Source organism: Rhinopithecus roxellana, chromosome 15, assembly GCF_007565055.1.
Source record: "Rhinopithecus roxellana isolate Shanxi Qingling chromosome 15, ASM756505v1, whole genome shotgun sequence".
NCBI classification, from domain to species: Eukaryota; Metazoa; Chordata; class Mammalia; order Primates; family Cercopithecidae; genus Rhinopithecus; species Rhinopithecus roxellana.
The window spans coordinates 42,454,725-42,477,559 of NC_044563.1; the positions used below are offsets into that span (position 1 = coordinate 42,454,725).

Here is a 22,835-nt window from a genome sequence, read left to right on the forward strand (position 1 = left end):
GTGTGCTGGAAAATGTGGCTGGGGTTTCACTTATAACAGAGGCAAGTAATTGCAACTCTTCTCTATTATCTTATACCTTGAAGGTGAGGTGAATTAATTCCTGTTGTAGGGTTTGAGGGCCTGATACTAATTTTGAAGCTTTTTTTAAGGTCAGGAGCTGACTAGGTGACAAAATGTATATTGAGAATAAGACGGCCTTCTGGCCCCTCTGGGTCTAGGGCAGTAAAGTGTCTAAGGGTTGTTGACAAACAGGTCATGAACTGAGCTGGGTTTTTATATTTGATGATAAAGACCCTAAACGCTAACTGATTTGGGAGAGGTTGGATAAAGAAAAAGGAGCATTAACCTTGACTATGCTTTTAGCTCCAGCCAGCTCTTTAAGAGGAAATTACTGGGCAGGTGGGGGAGGGCTAGTCATGGAATGAAACTGTAAGCCACACTGGGTATGAGGAGGGGAGGTGATAGAAGAATTATAGGGTGGGGGAGTGGAGACTGAGGAAGAATTGGAGCCTGATTCAGCCTGGTGGGGAGCAACCTGAGGAAGAGCAGTCTGGGGAGCTGGGGAGAGGTCAAATGGGTCGGCAGAAAAGGAAGATTGAAAAGACTCAGTGATGCTTGGGGTTGGGACTGAGAGGACAGGTGGGAGGGAAAAAAGGATTTGGGGTGAGTCACACTGGGAACAGAGACTAGGGAGGGACTGATACGTAAAAGAATGCCTGGATGTCAGGCACCTCAGACCATTTGCTCATTTTACAACAAGAATTATCTAGATCTTGTATGATGGAGAAATTTAAAGTGCCATTTTCTGGCTATTTGGAATCATTGTTGAGTTTGTATTGGGGTCAGGTGGCAATACAGAAGAAAATAAGGCATTTAGGTTTTAGGTCAAGTGTGAGTTGAAGAGGTTTAAAGTTCTTGAGAACACAGGCTAAGACAGAATAAGGAAGAATGAAGGGTGGAAAGTTGCCTATAGTGAAGAAGGCAAGCCTAGAGAAAAGAGAAGGTAGAGACATGGAGAGAAGGGGTTGCGGGTACTTGCCCCCCAGGAAAGTGGTACTTGCCACTAAGGTGAAGGATCAAGGCAGGCATCCCCGTGGTGATCAGACACCTCTGAAATGTGGGTGAATAATCAGGCAGGCGTCCTCACAGTGATTAAACACCAAGGGAAGATTGTCTTCCTGAGTCAGTGACCGGCGCTGGAGCTTTGGGTTCATGGATAAAACGTGTCTCCTCTGTCTCTACCAGAAAAGGAAAAGAACTGAAATTAAGAGAAGGGAGAGATTCAAGGGTGGCACCAAGATTGAAAGGAGAAAGAGGTTGAGGGATAGTGAGAGAGGGTGGAGAAGAGAGTAAAAAGAGGCTGCTTACCCGATTTAAAATTGGTGGGATGTTCCTTGGGCTGGTAGGTCTGAGGACCCGAGGTCGTAGGTGGATCTTTCTCATGGAGCAAAGAGCAGGAGGACAGGGGATTGATCTCCCAAGGTGGGGGTCCCCCAATCTGAGTCATGGCACCAAATGTCATGTGCGCCCATGTGAAGAGACCACCAAACAGGCTTTGAGTGAGCAATAAAGCTTTTTAATCACCTGGGTGTGGGCTGAGTCTGAAAAGAGAGTCAAGGAAAGGAGATAGGGGTGGGGCCGTTTTATAGGATTTGGGTAGGTAATGGAAAATTACAGTCAAAGGAGGTTGTTCTCTGGCAGGCAGGGGTGGGGGGTCACAACGTGCTCAGTGGGGGAGCTTTTGAGCCAGGAGAAGGAATTTCACAAGGTAATATCATCAGTTAAAGCAGGAATCTGCCATTTTCACTTCTTTTGTGATTCTTCAGTTACTTCAGGCCATCTAGATGTATACGTGCAGGCTTAGGCTAAGAGGCCTGACATTAGCATGCAGGCTTGGACTCAAAGACCTGACACAAACATGCTTTCCTGACATCTGTATTCTAAGTTGTGTGATTCATTGTTTTTAAGCTTGAATAACCTGATTTCACATATTTTTCCGTGAGTCAGAGGCATGTCTAGCTGTTAGTTTGTTATTGTCTGTACTTTTACATAGCATGCTTGCACTAACCATCATTTTTCTACTGTGTGTTTTTAATCTTTTAGCCGGTCACTATGGGAATAGTTTTTCCAGTTTTCAATGAAAACCAGGCAAGAATTGCTGTGGATCTCACCAAGACTGGCAAAATTTTATTGCTATTGTTTATTTAATTTCACGGGTTTAAATGAAACCAGGAAGTCTGCAGCAGTTTTGATCTCTGGTCTTGCTCTCATCCATTTAAATCTTTAAAATTGCTTTGCTCTATGGTTTCATAATTTTATTGCTTGTCAAAAATCAGCTGGGGTACATGATAGGTTAGCATGGCAACAATGTATTTTAACCATAGATGAAGCAGAGTGGTGAAAATTTCCAGAGAACATGATTAAGGTTCATGAAAAATTAATAGGACATCTGAGTTTCTTGAGACTTAAACATCATCTAATTGCTCTAGTTTGAGTTTTTTTCCAGGGGAAATGAAAATATTCCCTTAGTGTCTAATGAGAGTCTGCATGATAAGTATGAACTTTAGAAGGTTAATGTATTTAGAGTAAATCTATTGAATATCGAGCTTAATTTATTCAATCCTTATTTTTGGGTGCCTCTTTTTACCTAAGTACCAAAAGGAAATGATGAATAAAAGTTTCTTTCCTGACTCACATCCCTTCTAGCTACTGCTCCCTGTCTCAGCAATCCAGTTCCTTTCCTCTTATTCTCTTAAATCAACCAACGTTTGCCTACAGCACACCATTAAACCATTTCCAGGTTCAGCAGTGACCATGTTATTGTTCAGTTCTCACTCTTCAATGGGCTTGACCAACAAGCAGTTCTTAGTGCAGCTGATCATTCACTTTACTGAAACAGTTTTTCTACTTATCTGTTTTTCTCCACATTTTCTGGCTACTTTCACTCAGTCTATTTTTGTTGTTCCTTGTCATCCCCACAAGCTCTAAGTATTAGAATATACCAGTGTCCATTTCTTCAGCCTCTTTTCCTCTCTAGCTGTACACATTTCTCAGGTAGTCTCTCTCATCTTATTGATGCATCCATATGCTTTCCTGTCCCAGGTTTATATTCCTAGCCCAGATTTTAACTCTGTAATTCAGGTTCATGTATCCAGAACATTTAGGCCTTTGACTTTTACTTTGATTGGTAAAGGAGTCATGGGAGAGTGTGAGTGGAGAAATGACATGATATGGCTTGCTTTTCAACAGGGTCACTATGGCTGCTGTGTTAAGAGTAGATGAGGGGAAGCAAGTGCAGAAGCAGGGGGTCCAGTTAGGAGCTGTTGCAGTCATCCAGTTGAGGTATGATGATTTTTTTGACCAGGGTGGTGATAGTGGAAGTGGTGAGAAGTGGTCATATTCTGAATATACTTTAAAATTAGAGTTCACAAAATGTATTCCATGGATTGTATATGTAATGTGAAGGGAAGTGAAGTCAAGGCTGACTCTAGAGTTTTTGGTCTGAGCAACTGGAATTTCATTAATTGAGATAGGGAAGGTTGGGGTTGGAGAGGAGGTTCTGATGGAAATTTGTGCAACTCCACTTAGGAAGTGTTATTTTGAGATGACACTTAGAGTGCTTTCATTAAATATTTGTTCAGTGAATGACTGGCATCTCAGCCCTGCCTTCCATGATCAGTTATTTCTATACATAGAGCCTTTGTATTTCACCCCTCCTTGTCTTTGGGTTTGTGGAGTAGTCGTTGCATGGCTTGTGATCAGAGCAAAGTGAATCTGGGTATAAAATTACCCCATATACAGACACAAACAGATTTTTTCTTTTAAATGATGAACCCTGACTCTAACTTCCCCCTATTACACTGATACCTGGGTTTTTCCAGTGTTGTGATCAAAAGATGGGTTTACTTCTCAAGGTAATCTCTGTTTGAAGGCAGTGGGACTTTGGCTTCATATGTTTTGTTTAATCAGTTCCTAAACGGCCACCTCATCCACTTGTCACTTTTCAAAAATGTGTTGACATCTCTTTATTGTTCTTATCACTCCCCATGTTATTTTTGCCATTGTGGCATCTGTTTTTATATCTCTAAATTGTTATTTTAGTATTCTGTTTGCCTAAGGGACCTGAGATAAATGCACATGTTCAATCCAAGTTAATAACAATTCCACTTACATATTCTTCCAGAAACTTTCTTTTTAATATTGAATGTATTTTTCATTCAAATATACAATTGAACACTTTTTTCTTTCATATAAATGCGAAAACATTAAAGTTTTAATTTGTCAAAATGTTTACTGTCATGATGTTGCATTAATTGTGGAAGATTCAATACTCCACGTTATCTCCTCTCAGACATTTAGAACAAGTTTCAGTTGTGAAATTGCATGCGCTCCTAGCATAATACTCTCTGGAGTATTTTGGACACTAAATAAATATTTCTTGAGTGAATAAATTAATTCTCGAAGAGCTGCCCACCTTTGACGTTTTTATTCATTCTCAGGTTAATTCTCCTATATTTTTCATCTACTATTTACTATTCCATTGATATTATAATATTTACTCAACCGATACCCTCTATGTGCAAGGTAATATGTAATAATGATTTAGAAAGAGTTCTTGATCTCAAGACATTTACAGTTTATTAATACAGAAAAAATAATGTAAAAATAAAGAGCTAGACTGTAATAAGGAGTATAAGAGTCATACTAATAATCTAAGGGTTCAGGGAAGTGAGAATTTTCTTGGCAGGAAAAATCAGGATATCTTTATGAAATGATGGCTTTAAGATAAGCCTTGAAAAGTTGCTGGGATTCAACATAAGAAATGGAAAAGAAGTCACTCTAAATGAGTAGGCTAGTATGTGTGAAGATGAAGGAATGAGAAAATGTGTTAGTTGGTAAGTATTCGTTTAGCTCGATTAGAGTAAATAAAGGAGAAACCTGGAATATAAAGCCAGAAAGAATTGGAAACAGATGTGTTTGGCCATAGGCAATAGGACAGAAAGAATATAGGTGTTTTTTCACAGGGGAACACAAAAGGTTAATCAATAGGAGATCACTGTGATCAGATGTTTTCTTTGGGAAGCCTGTTTGAAAGGAAACGACAGGTGATTGAATGCTGGCAAGAGAAATAAGTGGTATCACTCAGAGAGATTTGAGACTCTGAGAAGGATATAGGTTCTATTTCCAGACACAATAGTAATTTTAGGTACAGTAAATTTAGAGTGAATTTCAGATATAAATGTCTAACAGGCAGTAGAAAATATGAAGCCAAGAACTTGGGAAGAAAGGGTTAAAAGAAAGACTTGACAAAAATGATTAAAGAACATCATATTATGTGATCACTTTCTCAGGTTTAACACATTTAGTTATTGAAAAGTTGCTATTTTGGAATCATTTTTAATGTTTATTAAAAGGCTCTTGATTTATAAACAAAAAAATGTAGCTTATTTGTTTTATATTGAATAAATTCATATTTATTTAAAAATAATGTGCAGTGACATCATTTTTACATTTAATTCCCAAACATATAAGTTACAAACATCTTTTTATATACTGTGGGACTGTTATAAAATTACTAGTCATTTTTGCACATTAAAAACCCAATGCCATATTGAATAAATAATTGGAAGGTAAAGATTATACTTTCTCCAGGATATTAAAACACACATTTCTCCAGATCTGTTGTTACAGTCAAATTGTCACTTTTTATTTTTCTTATCCTTAGACTTAGGTGGATGTGTATTCTAGAATTTATATTAAGGACGACCTGATCCAAGCTTTATTTTTATGTCAAAGAAACTAAAGAGATTCAGCAACATTTTAATGTTTACAGTTAAATTTAAACTTCAAAATACCTAAAATTATTATCATAGCAAAGCCTTGTGATAAATTTTAAAGCATAGCTGTGTATGAAATAATTATGAGAGTTCTTGTTTTCTCTGTCTTCAATTATACTTCTCAAGTTAGTATTCCGAAAATTTGATTATATAATCTCTTCAATGAGAAAAGCACAAATGTCTGTCTTTTATTATTTATTTATTTATTTATTTTGAGACAGAATCTCACTCTGTCACCCAGGCTGGAGTGCAGTGGTGTGATCTCAGCTTACTGCAACCTCTGCCACCCGAGTTCAAGCAATTCTCCTGCCTTAGCCTCCCAAGTAGCTGGGATTACTGGCACCTGCCACTGTGCCTAGCTAATTATTATTAATATTAATATTATTATTACTTTTTTTGAGACAGAGTCTCGCTCTGTCACCCAGGCTGGAGTACAGTAGCATGATCTCAGTTCACTGCAACCTCCACTTCCCGGTTTCACACCATTCTCCTGCCTCAGCCTCCTGAGTAGCTGGGACCACAGGCGCCCGCCACCACACCCGGCTAATTTTTTGTATTTTTAATAGAGACAGGGTTTCACCATCTTGGTCAGGCTGGTCTTGAACTCCTGACCTCGTGATTCACCAGCCCCGGCCTCCCAAAGTGCTGGGATTACAGACGTAAGCCACCCTGCCCAGCCATCTTTTTATTTTAATATTAATATGTGCTTAACTACACATATTATTCTGTAACTTTTTTAACTGAAAAATTGCCATAAGCATATCTTTTTATTCATGTTTTAGGACAAACAATAGAGCTATAGATATCAATACTTGTATTATTTCTTCCCTTTGCATCGTTTTCTAAAACAAAAAGACAGTGAGAAAACAATGAATCACCACAATGTGATCTAGCCAATATTAGTGAATCTGGATATTTTTTATGCAAAGATACTAAAATGTGATTCCAAGATCTTCATTCACGTTTTCAAACCACATACACTGAATTCATTCTTTATGTTATTCTTTGAAGCCTCCTTGCAAATATGAGGTCACATGCTTAAAGACTGTTATAGTCTGTCGTAGCTTGGAGAAGTATCAGTGACTTACAAAGACCTCATTTCCAAGAGGTTGAGAGAAACAATATTTTGTTTTATCCATTCAAAACCAGACTGGCATTCAAAGATATTTTGGTACCTTGGACTGGTACTTAGAAAAGAGAAGTTTACAGTCTCCTATGATACCCAATGAGATGTTAAACATTGTGTGTAATTACCTTTTACAATATCTGCTTTGAAAAAATTGAATAGAGACATGAATGTTTGACAAAATATGTACTTTATTTTAGAATACATTATGAGATTAACTCAAGCCACATGTACCCTCAGGCACACAAGGACAAACATTCTTTGCCTTCCATTCTGATATCTTCTTGGCTATAAGTCATCTTTTCATAATTTCAGATATAGTTTACAGTGAAGGACATCCAGTGACATGTGGACAATCAGATTGGTAGCTCAGATCTCTGTTGGGTATCTTGCATTCTGAGAGCTACAACTTTTATTATACAGAGACTCTGGCCAGCCTTCAGTAGTACATAGTAACATCGTGGGTTGTTTTTGCAGATAATATTTTATTTGGAGGTTTGCTGATGACAAAACTGTTTGCTTTCGGAGTTATTAAAAATCATATTGTGGGCTGGGTGTGGTAGCTCATGCCTGTAGTCTCAGCACTTTGGGAGGGTGAGGTGGATGGATCACATGAGGCCAAGAGTTTGAGATCAGCCTGGGCAATATAGTGAAACCCCAACTCTACTAAAAACACAAGAAAAATAGCTGGGCATGGTGGCGTACACCTGTAATCCCAACTGTTTGGGAGGCTGAAGCAGGAGAACCATTTGAACCAGGGAGGCAGAGGTTGCAGTGAGCCGAGATCGAGCCACTGCACTCCAGCCTGGGTGACAGAGTGAGGCTCCATATCAACAACAACAACAAAAGTTACAATGTAAATAAAACAATTAAGTACAGAATCACACATAAATAAAACAATATAATTTTAATAATAAATATGTTCAAACAATGTCATTTAAAAATATTTCAATTTACTTTAATATTTTATACTACTGTTAGCAGGAATAATCCTATAAGAAACACTGATTGTAAAGTAGTAGTTTGGACATTCCATGGTACGTTAATTCCAATCCTTGGACATAGATTATGTGCTTTTAGTTTGTTCATAATTTATTATTAATCAATGACAAATACCTACCTTTATGTTTAGTGTTTTCACTGATTTTTCAGGCTACCTTTCCTTTTTGCCTAATGAGTTGTTAACATAAGATATGGTACCTTATCTTCATTTATTTCTCTTCTTATACCATCCCTAAATGACCTGCATTAACTAGTCAACGCAGTGAGCTCTGAAGTCTTGGACTTGCTCTATGTGACCCAATCACTAATCACAAGGCCCTTCCACTGCCATTTTCTTTCACCTGTGCTATAACTTCAGCCTGTATTTCCTTTTAATTCATATTGTGGCATACCGATTCTACTAATGATCAACACGTGCCTTTTTTCCTCCTATTTCATTTGATTTCTTACACAACTCTCACCCATTTTATGTATCTTTGCTTTATAGAGACAGTGACCTGCAATAATTAATAATTAACAGACCTGGATCCAAATTTTGTCTTGTCTTTTTATTGGGCAAGTCAATATTTTAAGCCTCAATTACTCAATTTTCTTATCTATAAAAGACAATTCTGTAAATTTATTGTAGATTTTGAAAATAAATCACTTAACACTTCCCGTGGCACATGATACTTGATAAAAGCTGGGTAGTCACAGGCAGATAGATGGTCCCTTAACCATAGCCCTTAGTTTAGGTGCATTATTAGAATTCAGATTTTATGGACTTTAAAAGGTATGCATATTTCATATCATACTTAATATCTCCAACAGGATGTTAGTCAGCATGCTCAAACAAGTTAATAATTCTGTAGGACAATATTTATGTATGAGTTTTTACACAGAAATATTAGCCTCCCATTAATTCAAGTCAGATATTGTTACCAAATGAGTTATGAAAAAACCATTATTCAAATTTTGGAATTAAGGATAAGTGAGTAGGAATCCAGAAAGTGAGAAGAAATTTTTCATTTTTCTTAATGTAAACTAAATTTTATTCTTTCATTTTGACTACCTGGATATTTTCTAGGTTTCCTAAATATAGGACTACAAGCACTTTTTTTACTTACACTTCCACAACTCATTCCCTTCCCCAGATACCCGCACCACTCCAGATTTCTTCTGATAATTAAGGGAGGGAATGAAATAGAGTTATTTCAGTAGCAGCATAATTGTTGGGCATGGAAAATCCATGTCATATTAAAAATTTTTTCTCCTTGGAATTTCTTAGGATAAGTATATAATATCTAGGGAGAAAAGGATACAAAAAAGCATTAGTTTTTGTTTCTTCCTTTGTGATTAAAAACTGGCGTTTCTTATATATATTTTAACTTAGAAGATGTTTTAGCAAGATTTGTGGTTAAATAAAATGCACTAGCAATTTCAACATGTATGATTTATTGTTTTATGTAAGTATTTTAGGGTTTTAGAGGAATGTAGATTGTCTCATTGATCTGTTGACATTGATTCTTTTTCTTCCACTAATAAGGATCTATATAGATTTTGGTCTGTTCCTTCCTATTATATATTGATTTGGGGGATTTGCCATCAGGATAAAAGTTGTAATTGAATTATAGTTTCATATTATGTAATTATTAATCAACATTGATTCTAGTATTTTTTTTTTTAGTGTCCAACTGAAACCAAAGCAACATTTGGGGTTCATCTTAAAATAGTAGGAGACTGGACAGGTATGTAGAACATACAGTTTTAAGATACGGTCTTTGAAAATCATGGAATGTAATAATTTGAATGTGTATTAGTATAACTACCAGCATGTATAGAGATGTGTATGTGTTTCAAGCTGTTCTGTTTTATTTATTTATTTATTTTTGGCTTGTACAGTTTTGACATCTATGTTTTCTCTTTTAGGATGCATTTTTTTGCAATCAGAATACCTTTGATATCAATAATTATTAATAATATACTGTTCAGTGTGCTTGCAAATCATAGGTTTCTACCTACTTGTCAGACGTGCTGGCAATAGTGAGAATGCTGAAATGTGTTTTTAGAAAACATAAGTCAAAGTAATCAACACCTGATATTGAGATCACACAAATCTTCCAGTTCTTGCATGACATTTTTTGTGGTGTTCCTGTATATGTAGCAGTATCTTTGGAATAGAAAATTTTAACAGCAGGCCTATTGGTGATACTTTACTTGTCTTCAGCAAATACTTTTTATTACCTGAGAGATGCATTGTAGTAAGAGCTCTGAGTAAATAAAATAAACATTAATCACTCTTATATTAATATTTCCTTGACCCACCAGAATAATTGACAAGTGAGTACTCAGTAAATGTTGGCTTGTTAGTTGGTTATGTTGTTGTTGTAGGAAAGAATGCAGATATAAACATGAATGCAAAACTAAATTTAAATATTCTTAGGTGCTAAACAAGGAGTTCGTATGTAAAATCTGTAGGGAACCAGAAAAATGTAGATTAAATGTGGTCTAGGGCTGTAAGAGAAGCTTCACAGAAAAGACAGAAATTGAAATGAAGCTTAGAAGTCAGGTAAATGAAGAAAGATATAGGTAATTGAAGTGAAAGTCACAGTGTTGTCAAAAATCAGGAAAGGCAATGATTAAACTCTCTTTGGAAAGGATGAGTCCAATTGTTTAATCAATTAAACAAAAGCAAAGTCAGACAAACAAAATGAAGCATAAAAAAGTCAATCAAACAAAAGCAAAGATTTTGTTCTGGGTAGTAGTATAGAAAAGCCATTTAGGGCCAGCTTGGTGAAGATTATGAATGCCTCAGCAAAATATTAGAGTAACCAACCAAGGGACTTCAGGGAATTTTTGAAGCATTTGAAGCACTATGATGAAAATGGTATTAATTAGGTTGCTAGTTGGACAGATTAAAATCAAGGGAAGACTTGAAGGTACTTAAAAGCAGAGGGGAAGGAGGCCGTGGAGAGGTGGGGATGGAAACTCGAAGTAGTGAATTTGTGAACACAAGTTGAGAACGTAGCGTTAGAAGGAAGAACCTAATTTCTGTAAAAAACCAGGGAAGGATAAGATAATAAGAAAGACATGTTTTGAAATGAGGAGAACAGTAGTTGATATAAGGAGGTTATTTCATATAGTTAAAAAATAATAGAGGCATGTATAAAATGTAATGTCTTTAGAAAGGGTAGCCAGTTTAGAATTGGAGACTTAAAAAAAAAAAAAAAAAGAAAGGAAATCTGCAACATAGGATTTAATGGGCAAACATCTAAATGAATTAAAACGATCTTTGAGCAGTAATGACTCATTTAAAGTAATGAAAAACTAGCCTTACAAGGATAATTTTCAGATGGTAGCATTGAAAAGATCATGGTCATCCTCTGATAGATATACACTGGTGGAGTATGAACATATGAATAATCGCGATATGCTCGATATCAGTTGATATAATCACAGTGGTTTTTTTTTTTTTCCGCACTGTTCTGGAAATAAAGAATAAGGAAAGCTCTTTTCTGATGAGAATCCCAATATAGTAGGAATTAAGTTCAGTCATGAATGGTAAATTGATAGAATTCTATATCTGAAAGAAAACATACAATGAAAACATAATTTAATTCATAAGATTAAGCAGAAACTCCTGATGGTTTGTTATTAGCTATTGTTACCGAGTTTTTTCACAGTTATTTTCTATTACCAGTAGCTCATTAAAATAAATGATCTCACTATTTTAATCATCTCTATTATGAACACTTAGTAGTGTTAATTTTATCCTCTTTTTTTTAATGTACTATGCCACCGAAAGAAACAAGATCATTCTATTCAGAGAGTTCAGTTCCAGTCAGATGCTTTTCAATTAATAGACCTTCTTTGTTGTCGACTTGAAATATTTGTTGACTTGGAAAAAAACGTAGCAGTCGTGCAGAGAACACCTAAATAATCATGTCACTGTCAGACACTTTAGTTCAAAGAGATTTAGCTGCCTTACAATGAGATTACAATTATTGAAGGAAAAGTAGGAGCATTACCTTTGAAATCAAGAATCATTGGTTTTTATTCTAAAATAATTGATTAAAACTTGGTATTAAGAGGAGTAGGTATAGGAAATACCAAAGAGATACCTAAGAGATTGAATATCAAAGGTTTATTTTTTAAAACTGACTGAGAGATATTTAATATGACTTTTTAATTGCTGAAATATGTCCTGCATTGACAGCATACAGAGACTAAAGAACAGGTTTAAAATAGCTCCATAAATGATCTCTCCAAGACTAATAAACTATACCTAGCTATAGAGTGCCGGAGGAGCAAGGGAAGCAACTATGCAGCACAAGACAAAGAAGCACCAAAGTCTCATATTTCTTGTCTAGATTTTCATTTTCACCAGACCTCTAGTTGCATCTCCTAAATATGTGGAAGACCTGTTAAGTTTAGAAGACCCTTAAAACATTTTAGACACGATTCAGCGTTTTTTCTTGAAATGATTGTAGTAGAGTAGATGGGGTGGATAACCCAAGTAGATTTCTCTTTTAATTGAATTAATACCCCATTACTCTTCTAGAAGCAGCCATTCTTTCCAGTTTCAAACATATGGTCAGAGATTATTGCCTTGATTATCATTTTAAGTGTACAGAAATATTTTGTTAATTTCTTCATTACATATGATTAGTATTGATTAATGTCTGAGATAATGCTATACTCTTGCTTATTTTGGTGGTCTAAATAGCCACTTATTCCACAGATGTTTGTGTTGTGCTACAACAGAATTAAATACATAACATCCACGTGTAATTAATGTAAACTTTCTGCCATTGATCCCTTCAGCAGTTAATGAATTAGCAATAATTGTGAGTAAATATTCAATAAAGGACTTGTAGCATGTATCACATGATGTTTCTATGAATCTTGGGTATAAATTCCTGTATTGTCTTCTGGAAAAGCTTTCTACAGTGAGAAGATATGGTTATCTTTGAGGATTAAAAATGAGAAGACAGGGTCATATATTATTATGGATTTGCCTCAGTCACATAATATATTGACTACTCACAGTGAAGGTAATCTTAAATATAGGTTTAGTTAAGGACTGGGCCACAAAAGAGTTAATAACTCTCTTAGTTGTTTCTATATCACTGTAGAAGCCAGTCATGTTTCAGGCTTTATTCAGATTTCTCATGAAAAGATTAAAACAGAATATGTGTTATGTGTTTAAAGTATTTTTTTTTTATTTTTGGAAACTCCTTGAAAGTCAAATTATGACCACACAAAATTATATTAATGTTATTACTTTATTTTGACAACATATTTTAGGCCAATTACATCAACTGCCTTACACTAGATATCACTGTGAATGGCTTTTGGTTGCTGCAAAAAGCCAATAAATAAATAAATAAATAAATAAATAAATAAATAAATAAATAAAACTTATTTGGATATATAGAATCTCACAGATTTTACATAATTCATATTCATACAATGTAAACTTTAAGGTTATAATATTCATTATCAACTGCTACATACTCAAAGTAGTGCCTGGAAGTACTCTTTTTGTTGTTACTGTTGCCATGACTAGTGAATTACAATGATTAGTCATTTGTGGAAGATAATATTTAAACTATTAACTTTGGCTAATAATCAAATGTATGTTAAACAACTACTATCTTCCAGACTGTTTATTAGTCACTGGAGATACAGCATTGAACAAAAGTGACTAAGTCTCCGCTCTTATGGAGATTGTGTTTTGGTCCATGGGGAGTTTATAATTTTTTTGGAGATGTTTTGGTGTGACTCTATCTCCTGCCATTTGGCCATGGTTTATAGATTGTAGTAGCCTCACTACTACCTATAGGGTACTACTATAGTATAGTATAGGATATAGTACTACTAGAGTAGTACCCTATGTCCTACCAGCCCCTGTGGATGGTAGTAGTTTTCTTCTACTCTCTGAATTTTTTCACCATCCTCAATTTGGCTTCTCACTTCTTCCCTCACTTGAGTCATTAGTTCCCTCTAATGAACTTCGTCCGCTTAAATTATGCAGTCATGTTTCTGCCTGGATCTGCACTGTTACACAAGTTTAGAAAAGCTCTCTGAACAGAACCCCGAATAAAGAGGAGAAATATATAGGGGCATTGCATTTGCAGTGTACAGGGACTAAAGAACAGGTTTGAAATAGCTCCATAAATGAGATATTTTAAAAATATATGTCTTTAAAAAGTTTAAGAGATAATAAAAGTAAGAGAGTATTTTATATCTATAAAAATATATCTTTAAAAAATTTAAGAGATAATAAAAGTAAGAGAGGATGTGGAGCTGATAAATATAGATCAATCTGGCAGTGTGCTTGGGTTAGCTCCCAGGGCTTGAGAGGTGCTTGTCTTCCCACCTCTATGGTCAGTGAGATCATGTCTGATAGCTTCCCATCACTCACAGTGACGTAGTTATTCCGCAGAAATTGACCAACATCATTCCCATGGTGTGAATATGTCCCCTATAATTCGTATGTTGAAATTTAATCACCAATTTGATAATATTAAGAGGTGAGACTTTTAGGAGATGATTAAGTCATGAGAATAAAGCCCTCATGGATGAGATTAGTGCCTTCTGAAAGGGCTTGAGGGATTTGATTCACTTTCCTCTGCTCTTCTACCATGTGTGTTTCTCCCCTTTTGTTCTTTTGCTATTCTGTTATATAAGGACACAGCAATAAGACACTATCTTAGAAGCAGAGAGCAGCCTTTACCAGGCCTCAAAGCTGCTGGTGGCTTGATCTTGTACTTCCCAGCCTTTAGAACTGTGATAAATACATTTCTGTTGTTTATAAATTACCTAATTTGTGGTATTTTGTTATAGCAGCTCTCTAACAAAGACAACCATAAAGTAGGCCTTATATATTTATCTATTATTAGACCTGGCTATTAAACATTTGCCAGAATACCAATGGACAAATTCTAAGAAGTTTGTATGTAAAGCAAAATAAAGAAGTAAGTCAGCAGCTGAAAGGAGGAAATAAGGACAAGGATGATATAAATTAAAGGTATATGATTATTTTATAATAATTATAACAATATACTAATTATAATATATTTATACACGTATTTGAATGATGAGAATGAAATGGAGAGAGGAAGTTTTATATTGCTGGAGACATGTGGGATATAGTTCCAGGGGCAAATAAAAGATGTCCAAGTTTCTGGGAGGAAAACTTGGGAGGCTTTCTGGGCCAAACTGAGTGTCAGAGATATATAGAACTTGCCTAGAGTGGGGGATTATTCCAGGAACAAAAAATAGTTTGAGTGGCTCAGAAGGGTGAAATAGCTTGGACTGTCAGGAAAATGTCATGCTATTGGTGGCCTGGCTGGGGTGGCATCCAAATATTAGGCCAAGGAGGAGCTTGTAGATCTTGCTATGAAACTTGGTCTTTTCCCAAAAGATGCTGGTAAAATACTTGAGGAGTTTTAAACAGTAACTGAAATCAAATTTGCCCTTTATATGGGTCACCTTGCCAGTGTTATATCAAATAAAAAGGAAGAGGACTAGGCTGGAGGCAAATACATCACATTAAAGATTTTTTAATGTCAAGCAAATGGAAGACTTTATCTTTTGAGTTTTGGGAGAGGAGTGATCTATGGTTGCTGCAAGAAGCCAATAAATAAATAAATAAATAGGACTGAACAATATACTGTTAGCTTCATAAAAATCATGTCATTAGGAAGATGCAAAGGAAAGGTTTGGAGATGGTACATATTGCTGTGAATTACTGAGTGCATTGGAGACCAGTAAGTGGAGAGAGTTAGTGTACAAAAACAGGCACATAGCAAATGGGCCTATTTCTAAATTCTTCCTGTTTCTACATTTCCCCAGAACTATGAGAATGATTGATTTTATAATGATCTGACTTGTGATTAGCAGTGGAAGATAAATGGCAAATACAGATGCAACTACCTATGTATATATCTAGATGGATCTGTGTCAGGATGAGGATAAACCTTTTACAGCTTAAAGTATATATACTTTGTATAATGAAATACTGTAGTTCTAGCCTCATGTGAGTCTATGTGGAAATCATTTAAGATAATGATGAAACTTAGCATGGCTTATTTGCTATCACAATATAATAAATAATTCAATGTATGTGAACTGGGCGTAAATTCTACAGCCTCAGAAATCAAGGAAACTTTTTTATCAGGAAAATGAGAAGCACATTGCATGTGTACTACAATTTAAATGCCTATCTGTTCTCAGGAAAGAGGATAAATAGTTTTTCCCTTGGTTTCTCATTTTATGAACATTAAATATATGCTGTCATGTTTTTAGTAGGGGACAGCTCACTTAAAATGCCACAGAAATATAAAAATTGCTTAGTAAATAAAGAATTCACTAGTCATTAAGTTTTATTCATTCTAGCCATTTTACAAACCCAAACATAGAAGTAAATATCAAATTTTTGTTTTCTATTCAATTTTCACAATGTTACTTTTTGTTTGTTTGTTTGTTTTCGGTTTTTGGAGACAGGTCTTGCTCTGTCTCCCAGGCTGGAGTTGATGTGGTCGTGGCTCACTGCAGCCTTGACCTTCCAGGGTCTATGGAAGGATCTATGGATCCTCACATGTCAGCCTCCTGAATAACTGGGACCACAGGCTCAGACCGCCATGCCTGGCTAATTTTTATATTTTTTTGCAGAGGCAGGGTTTTGCCATGTTGCCCAGGCTAATCTGGAACTCCTTGGCTCAAGCGATCAGCCCACCTCAGCCTCCGAAAGTGCTGTGACTACCGGAGTGATCTACTGTGCCTGGCCAAAATGTTACTTTTTAGTTTTGAAAATAAATTATACAATTGCTGGACCTGGAAGTAGAGTTATTATAGTGAAGTGGTTTGTTTTTATGGGTAGCTATATTTTTATTAGAATTGTTCTGTTCGTAAAAGTTGTTTAGAGTTTCTGTTATCCAGTATTTTCTACTTTATTTTACTATGTAACGTGCAAGAAAATAAGAATTATGAGGGATTTTCTTGGTAACATAATTTATTAATCAATGTCAAAAAACATGACATAATGTACTGAATGGCTAAGAAGGCATGTGTCAGTTTACGAAATGAGTCTAGTGTTAATGGACTAAGTAATTTCAAAGGAAGCAAAATGACAAGGGTTTTGTGCCATTATGGTTACTATCAGGAACATTTTAAAGTATTCATTTTCTTGATACACTTGCTAATCATTTTATGTATTTGTTTGTTGTTTTTCCCTGATTCATAGTCTTGGTCTTCGGTCAAGACATCCTCTATTTAAGAACAGAGAAGACTCACAACATGGCTGTATTCTATGGGCTTTAAAGGCCCGTATATTGCATGGCATTGATTTTATTTGCTCGGATCTTTAGATTTGAACTTCATAAAACATAAAAGAAAATCTCCTGTTTGTTATTTTTTTTGGGGGGGGGGCAGGGAGGTTCTTGGTCTTGGATAAAATGGCCTGTTTTTTCTTGCATATACACCTGAGAGGTATCCAGTTTGTGCAGAAACTAGGAACTGAATTAGTATCGAGCTGTGTCTTGATCAGTTTGAGGTGTTCTTCTGATGAAAGCCAACACTATTTAAAAAAAATACAGTTGATATGACAAATGAAAATATAACAGTTTTCTTAAAAGGTGGATTGTAGAAAGCTTAGTAGCAATAATGTGTTTATCCAAAAATATCTCTGTTATTTGCCTTCACTTTCTTTGAAAGTGTTTTTTTTTTTTTTTCCACCCTCTTTCATTTTTTTGTTATAGTTTAGCCTCTGTGGCAATAAAAGAGAATTTCTATTTTGTAAGAAATCCAGTTCTAGGCATTGATTCATTGATGTATTTAGAGGCCAAGAAGTCTGTCTGTAGTTCTTTCAAAAACTGCTTTTGATTTTTTTTAAATAGTTCATTTAACAAATAAGAAGCAAAATAATGAGTATCACAGAAATAGACTTTTATCACTCTGCTCCCCTGAAAATAAAAAGATTCATTAAATAATTTTCCTTTGTTTAATACAGCATTGTCTACCTTCAGACCTTACAGTATTTAAAAGTACCAGGTGTTGAGGCATGCAGATGGCATATGACCCTGCTAAACTTTCTCTTATCCTGTAATCCTTAGGCAAGAAGAAAGTAAAAGGAGGGAGGGGAGAAAAGGGAGTACAGTATATTCTCAGGAGAGATTCAGGCAGTATGATGGCAGTGGAAAGAACCCTGGACTGTGAGTGTTTTTGTTTTGTTTTTGTCTTTTGTTTAAGTATCTTTGCCTCTTTCTAGCCATGTGACCTTGAGACTATCAGTCAGCTGGTTGGTTTTTAGTTTCCTTGTCTACAACATACCAAACTGAGGGAGTTGTTTCCTAATTTCTCAGTTCATTATTGCTGTAAAATGGTATAATTATTTTGAAAGAAATAAATTATAAGATACAGATTAATTCAATTCCACATAACGTGTGAATGATGGTAGATACATTTTGGTATAGTTCAGAAAATATACAGGAATACTGTGGAGAATACATGTCAAGTAGAGGATTTTTATGTTGCTTATTTTGTTTTCCTATTGGTGTTCTTATTCATTCATTAGCTCTGGTTGTACATACATCTCATCTTCTGAAAATTACATGTATGGGTTTAGGGATTTTTTTCCCCTTATGTAAGACAATATAAAATTATGTTTTTTGTATTACCTTGACATGGCCTTAATATTTGCCAAAAAAAAAAAAAAAAAAGATAGTTTTATATAACCAGAGCATGCAACTGATAGGGTTTTTTCTTCTAGAATTATAAATCATTTTATTTTCTTCTAGAATTATAAATCATTTTCATTTGAATCCTAGAACCTTATGACACAAGATTTGCCTACATATGTAATATATATAGGCAAATATGTATGTGTGTGTATATATGTGTGTGTGTGTATATATATGTAAGCATATATATACATAGGAGAGAGAGAAAGAAAGAGAGAGAGAGACAGGGTCTCACTGTGTCACCTAGGCTGGTGTGCAGTAGCATAATCATGCTCACTGAAGCCTCAAAATCCTGGGCTTGAGCAATTCTCTTGCCTCAGCTTCCCAAGTAGCGAGGACTACAGGTGTACACCACCACAACTGGCTAACTTTTTAAACTTTCTTGAAGAGCCAGGGTCTTGCTATGTTGCTCAGGCTGGTCTCAAATCCCTGGCCCTCAGCCTTTCATATTTGGAATTAGCATAGCCACCACCATAACCTCCTGCTGCCTATAATCTTTAAATAAGTGTAACTTGATTTCCTGTTATGTGTCTGTTTGTGTCTGTTTGTGTGTATTGTGTGTCTGCATTGGTGTGGTCTTTTCCTTGGGAGGTGGAGGAGGGGATAATACTCCAAGATCTATAATATGGGGAGTATGAATGACAACTACTGTTAAAGATATGTTCATGTGTGGTTATGTGCACATCCATGCCCTACATCTACTCTTTAAACACACACACACACACACACACACACACACACACACACACACACACACATATATATACATCTACATCTACTCTTTAAATATTTATATATATATACACACACATGTATAGATAGATGATTGGTAGATTTCTTTTAGATAAGTACTAAAAATTACAACTCAAACAAATCTAAAAATTAAAACTTCAAACAAGATATAGATAAAATAAAAAACTATTATATATGATTAGGAGCCATCAGGCAATACTTAACTGATAGAGTCAAGATGGGCATGATCAAGACGCTGGACAGCATGGCTAAAAGAGTAGTCAAAATGGATTGACAGTGACCACCTTTACGTACCACAGAGGTGTTATTTATGTAACATCTGGAAAGTTCTGGAAAAAGAGAAATGATTTATTGCTGATCTTTATTCTACTTAAACACATGCACATGCATCACATCCCATTGTAGTTGAGAACTTGGTAGAAGTTCTCAGTACGAAGTGGAGATCTATGAAGCACTTCTGTTGCAGGTTGGATTAGCTAGAAGCTCTGTGTGTGTGTGTGTGTGTGTGTGTGTGTGTGTGTGTGTGTGTGTATAACGTAAAATGCTTATTAGGGATCAATACCCATGACAGGAAAGAGAACAAAGAAAGAGAACAAAGAGGGTTTAGGTGAAGGAAGAATTTGAAACAAGGCAGGTTCAACAAAGTCCAGCCAAATAGGTGGGAAGATCTAGAGCAAATATTGCCCAACAGAGTTGCCTGCGTAGGGCTGAAATATCCTTGCCTTGTTCAGTCACTGGATGTGAGCTGCTCTGTTAGAGGTACTTACTTTGCATCTGAGGCCGACCCTGATGGAACTGACAGCTGGAGATTGAACTGCACTCTCCACAGCTGGGCAACGAGTTCTTCACTGAAGAGGCACTTTGGGGATACTTCTCTGTATCAACTACATGACCCCTAGCTTATTTTCTTATTAATATTTAATTAAAAATAAAATCTCATGTGAATATGAAATAGAGCAGGATGCTAGGACAGCAGGCATAAACCAGAATAGTCCCAGTCAAACAAAGACATGTGGCCCCGCTCCCTTTCAGTGACTTTAATAAGATTTCTTTTCATTCCTTGAACAAATATTCTTTTTTGTTTTGTTTTGTTTCAATAGTTTCTGAGGTAGAGGTAGTTTTTGGTTACATGGATAAATTCTTTAGTGGTGATTTTTGAGATTTTAGTGCACCCATCACCCAAGCAGTGTAGACTGTACTCAATATGTAGTTTTTTATCCCTCACCCCACTTCCAACATTCCCTCTCCGGAGTTCTCAAAGTTGATTATATCTTTCTTATGTCTCTGAGTCTGCAAAGGTTAGCTTAGCTCTCACTTATAAGTGAGAACACAGGATACTTAGTTTTCCATTCCTGAGTTACTTCACTTATAATAGTGGCCTCCAGCTCCCTCCAAGTTGCTGCCAAAGACATTATTTTGTTCCTTTTGATGGCTGAGTAGTATTCCATGTTGTATATATACCATATTTTCTTTATCTATTTGTTAGTCGATGGGCACTTAGGTTGGTTCCATATCTTTATTGTTGTGAATTGTGCTGCTATAAACATGCATGTGCATGTGTCTTTTTCATGTAATGACTTATTTTCCTTTGGGTAGATACCTAGTAGTGGGATTGCTGGATTGAATGGTTGTTTTATTTTTAGTTCTTTAAAGAATCTCCATGTATTGTCCATAGTCATTATGCTAATTTACATTCCCATCAGCAGTGTAAAAGTGTTCCCTTTTCACCACATCCACACCAACATCTATTGTTTTTAGACTTTTTAATTACAGCCATTCTTGCAGTAGTAAGGTACCATTTCATTGTGATTTTAATTTGCATTTCCCTGATGATTAGTGATGTTGACCACTTTTTCATGTTTGTTAGCGGTTGTATGTCTTCTTTTGAGAAATGTCTATTCATGTCTTTTGTCCACTTTTTGATGGGATTATTTGTTTTTTGTTGCTGATTTGCTTGAATTCCATGTAGATTCTGGAAACTAGTCCTTTATCAGATGCAAAGCTTGAGAAAATAGGCAAATATTTTTTAAGCAACTAAAAGTTGAAAGGTGGCTTAAAGATCACTGAACCCATCTGACTCAGTTGTCAGTTCAGAAAAGGAATTAAGAATAGAGGCAGACATAGGTCAAGAACTCAGGCTCTCTGACAACCAGTTGAGTGTTGTTTATTTTATTTTTTCATTTTCCAAGATAAATTTTTTTCTGCTTTATTTAGGTATAATTGACAAGTAAAATTGTGTATTTTCAGGGAGTACGTATCTCTTGTATACATATGCATTGTGAAGTGATTACCACACTCAAGCTAGTTAACATATTCATCACCTCAAATAGTTACCTTTGTTGTGTGTGGTAAGAATACTTAAGATTTACTTGGCAACAGTGTCTTTTCTCTTCTGACCTGTTGCTGCTAAATAATGAAAACTGTATGAGTGAAGAAAGATTTGTCCCTTGGTATATCCTTTATCGTGTATGCTCTCTGATAATATGTCCTACATTAAGAAGTAATCCTCAGCCTATATTGCCAAAAAATGTGAAATAATATCAATATTATGATGCAATCATCTTATTGACCCTTTTTGGGGTACGAGGTACTGTCTGGTTCCTTGCAATATGACTTCTAATACTATTAATAGGTTACAATATACTAGGTGTTTTTAAAACTAAGGTAAACACTTAATAGAGTCTTAATCTTTAATGATTCTTAAGGATTTCATTTTGGTGCCATTTAAAAAAAAATTAAAACTGGCAGATTAGTGTAATGTGAGCATTAAGAGAAAGATAAAAAAAAATTACCTATTAATAAAAATGTGAAGAACTTTTATTCAAGTACCTTTTCTTTAGGGCAATACTGTCTCCCTTAGAAGTATTTTATATGACTTCTTTTATTGCCCTGAAAATCTAATACTCAAAACAGTTAAAATATTCATTTTTATAGAGGAGGTAATAGAGAGGCAGTTAGGGAAGAGGGGTTACCTAAAGGAAAACAATGATTTGAAATTGATAAAACCTGTCTGGATCCCTCTAGCAATCAATAGCTCTTTCTTAGGTTGCTGTTTAAAAACAAAAACAAAAACAAAAAAACAAAAAACAGGTGACAGTGATCACATCTCTAGATGCAAAGGATCTTTAGGTTATACAAGAATAGCATTAATCAGTGTTACTTTCGTCTTTTATATATTTTTTTCTTTCTTTTCTTTCTTTCTTTTTTTTTTTGTAGTGGTAAGAGGTTTTATTTTCTTCTCATCCCAGGAATGGATTTGCATAATGCTAAATTGCTGTGAGCTGAAATCATGCCACTGCACTCCAGCCAGGGTGACAGAACAAGACTCCATCTCAAAAAAAAAAAAAAAAAACAAAAAAAAAAACAAAACAAAACAAAAAAAAAGCCTACTGC

The 22,835-nt window shown here is 35.4% G+C and overlaps 1 protein-coding gene across 5 annotated transcripts in view; it reads left to right on the forward strand.

Moving 5' to 3' along the window:
* NOX4 (NADPH oxidase 4) overlaps positions 1-22,835 on the forward strand; it is a 170,205-nt gene that overhangs the window by 113,866 nt on the left and 33,504 nt on the right. For all 5 annotated transcript variants that reach the window (XR_004053751.1, XM_030918987.1, XM_030918988.1 and 2 more), the window contains exon 12: positions 9,632-9,692. Coding sequence is in view for 4 of the 5 variants with exons in the window: in XM_030918987.1 (XP_030774847.1) it covers positions 9,632-9,692 (61 nt within the window). In the remaining variant the exon portion in view is untranslated. The remainder of the gene's footprint in view (positions 1-9,631; positions 9,693-22,835) is intronic.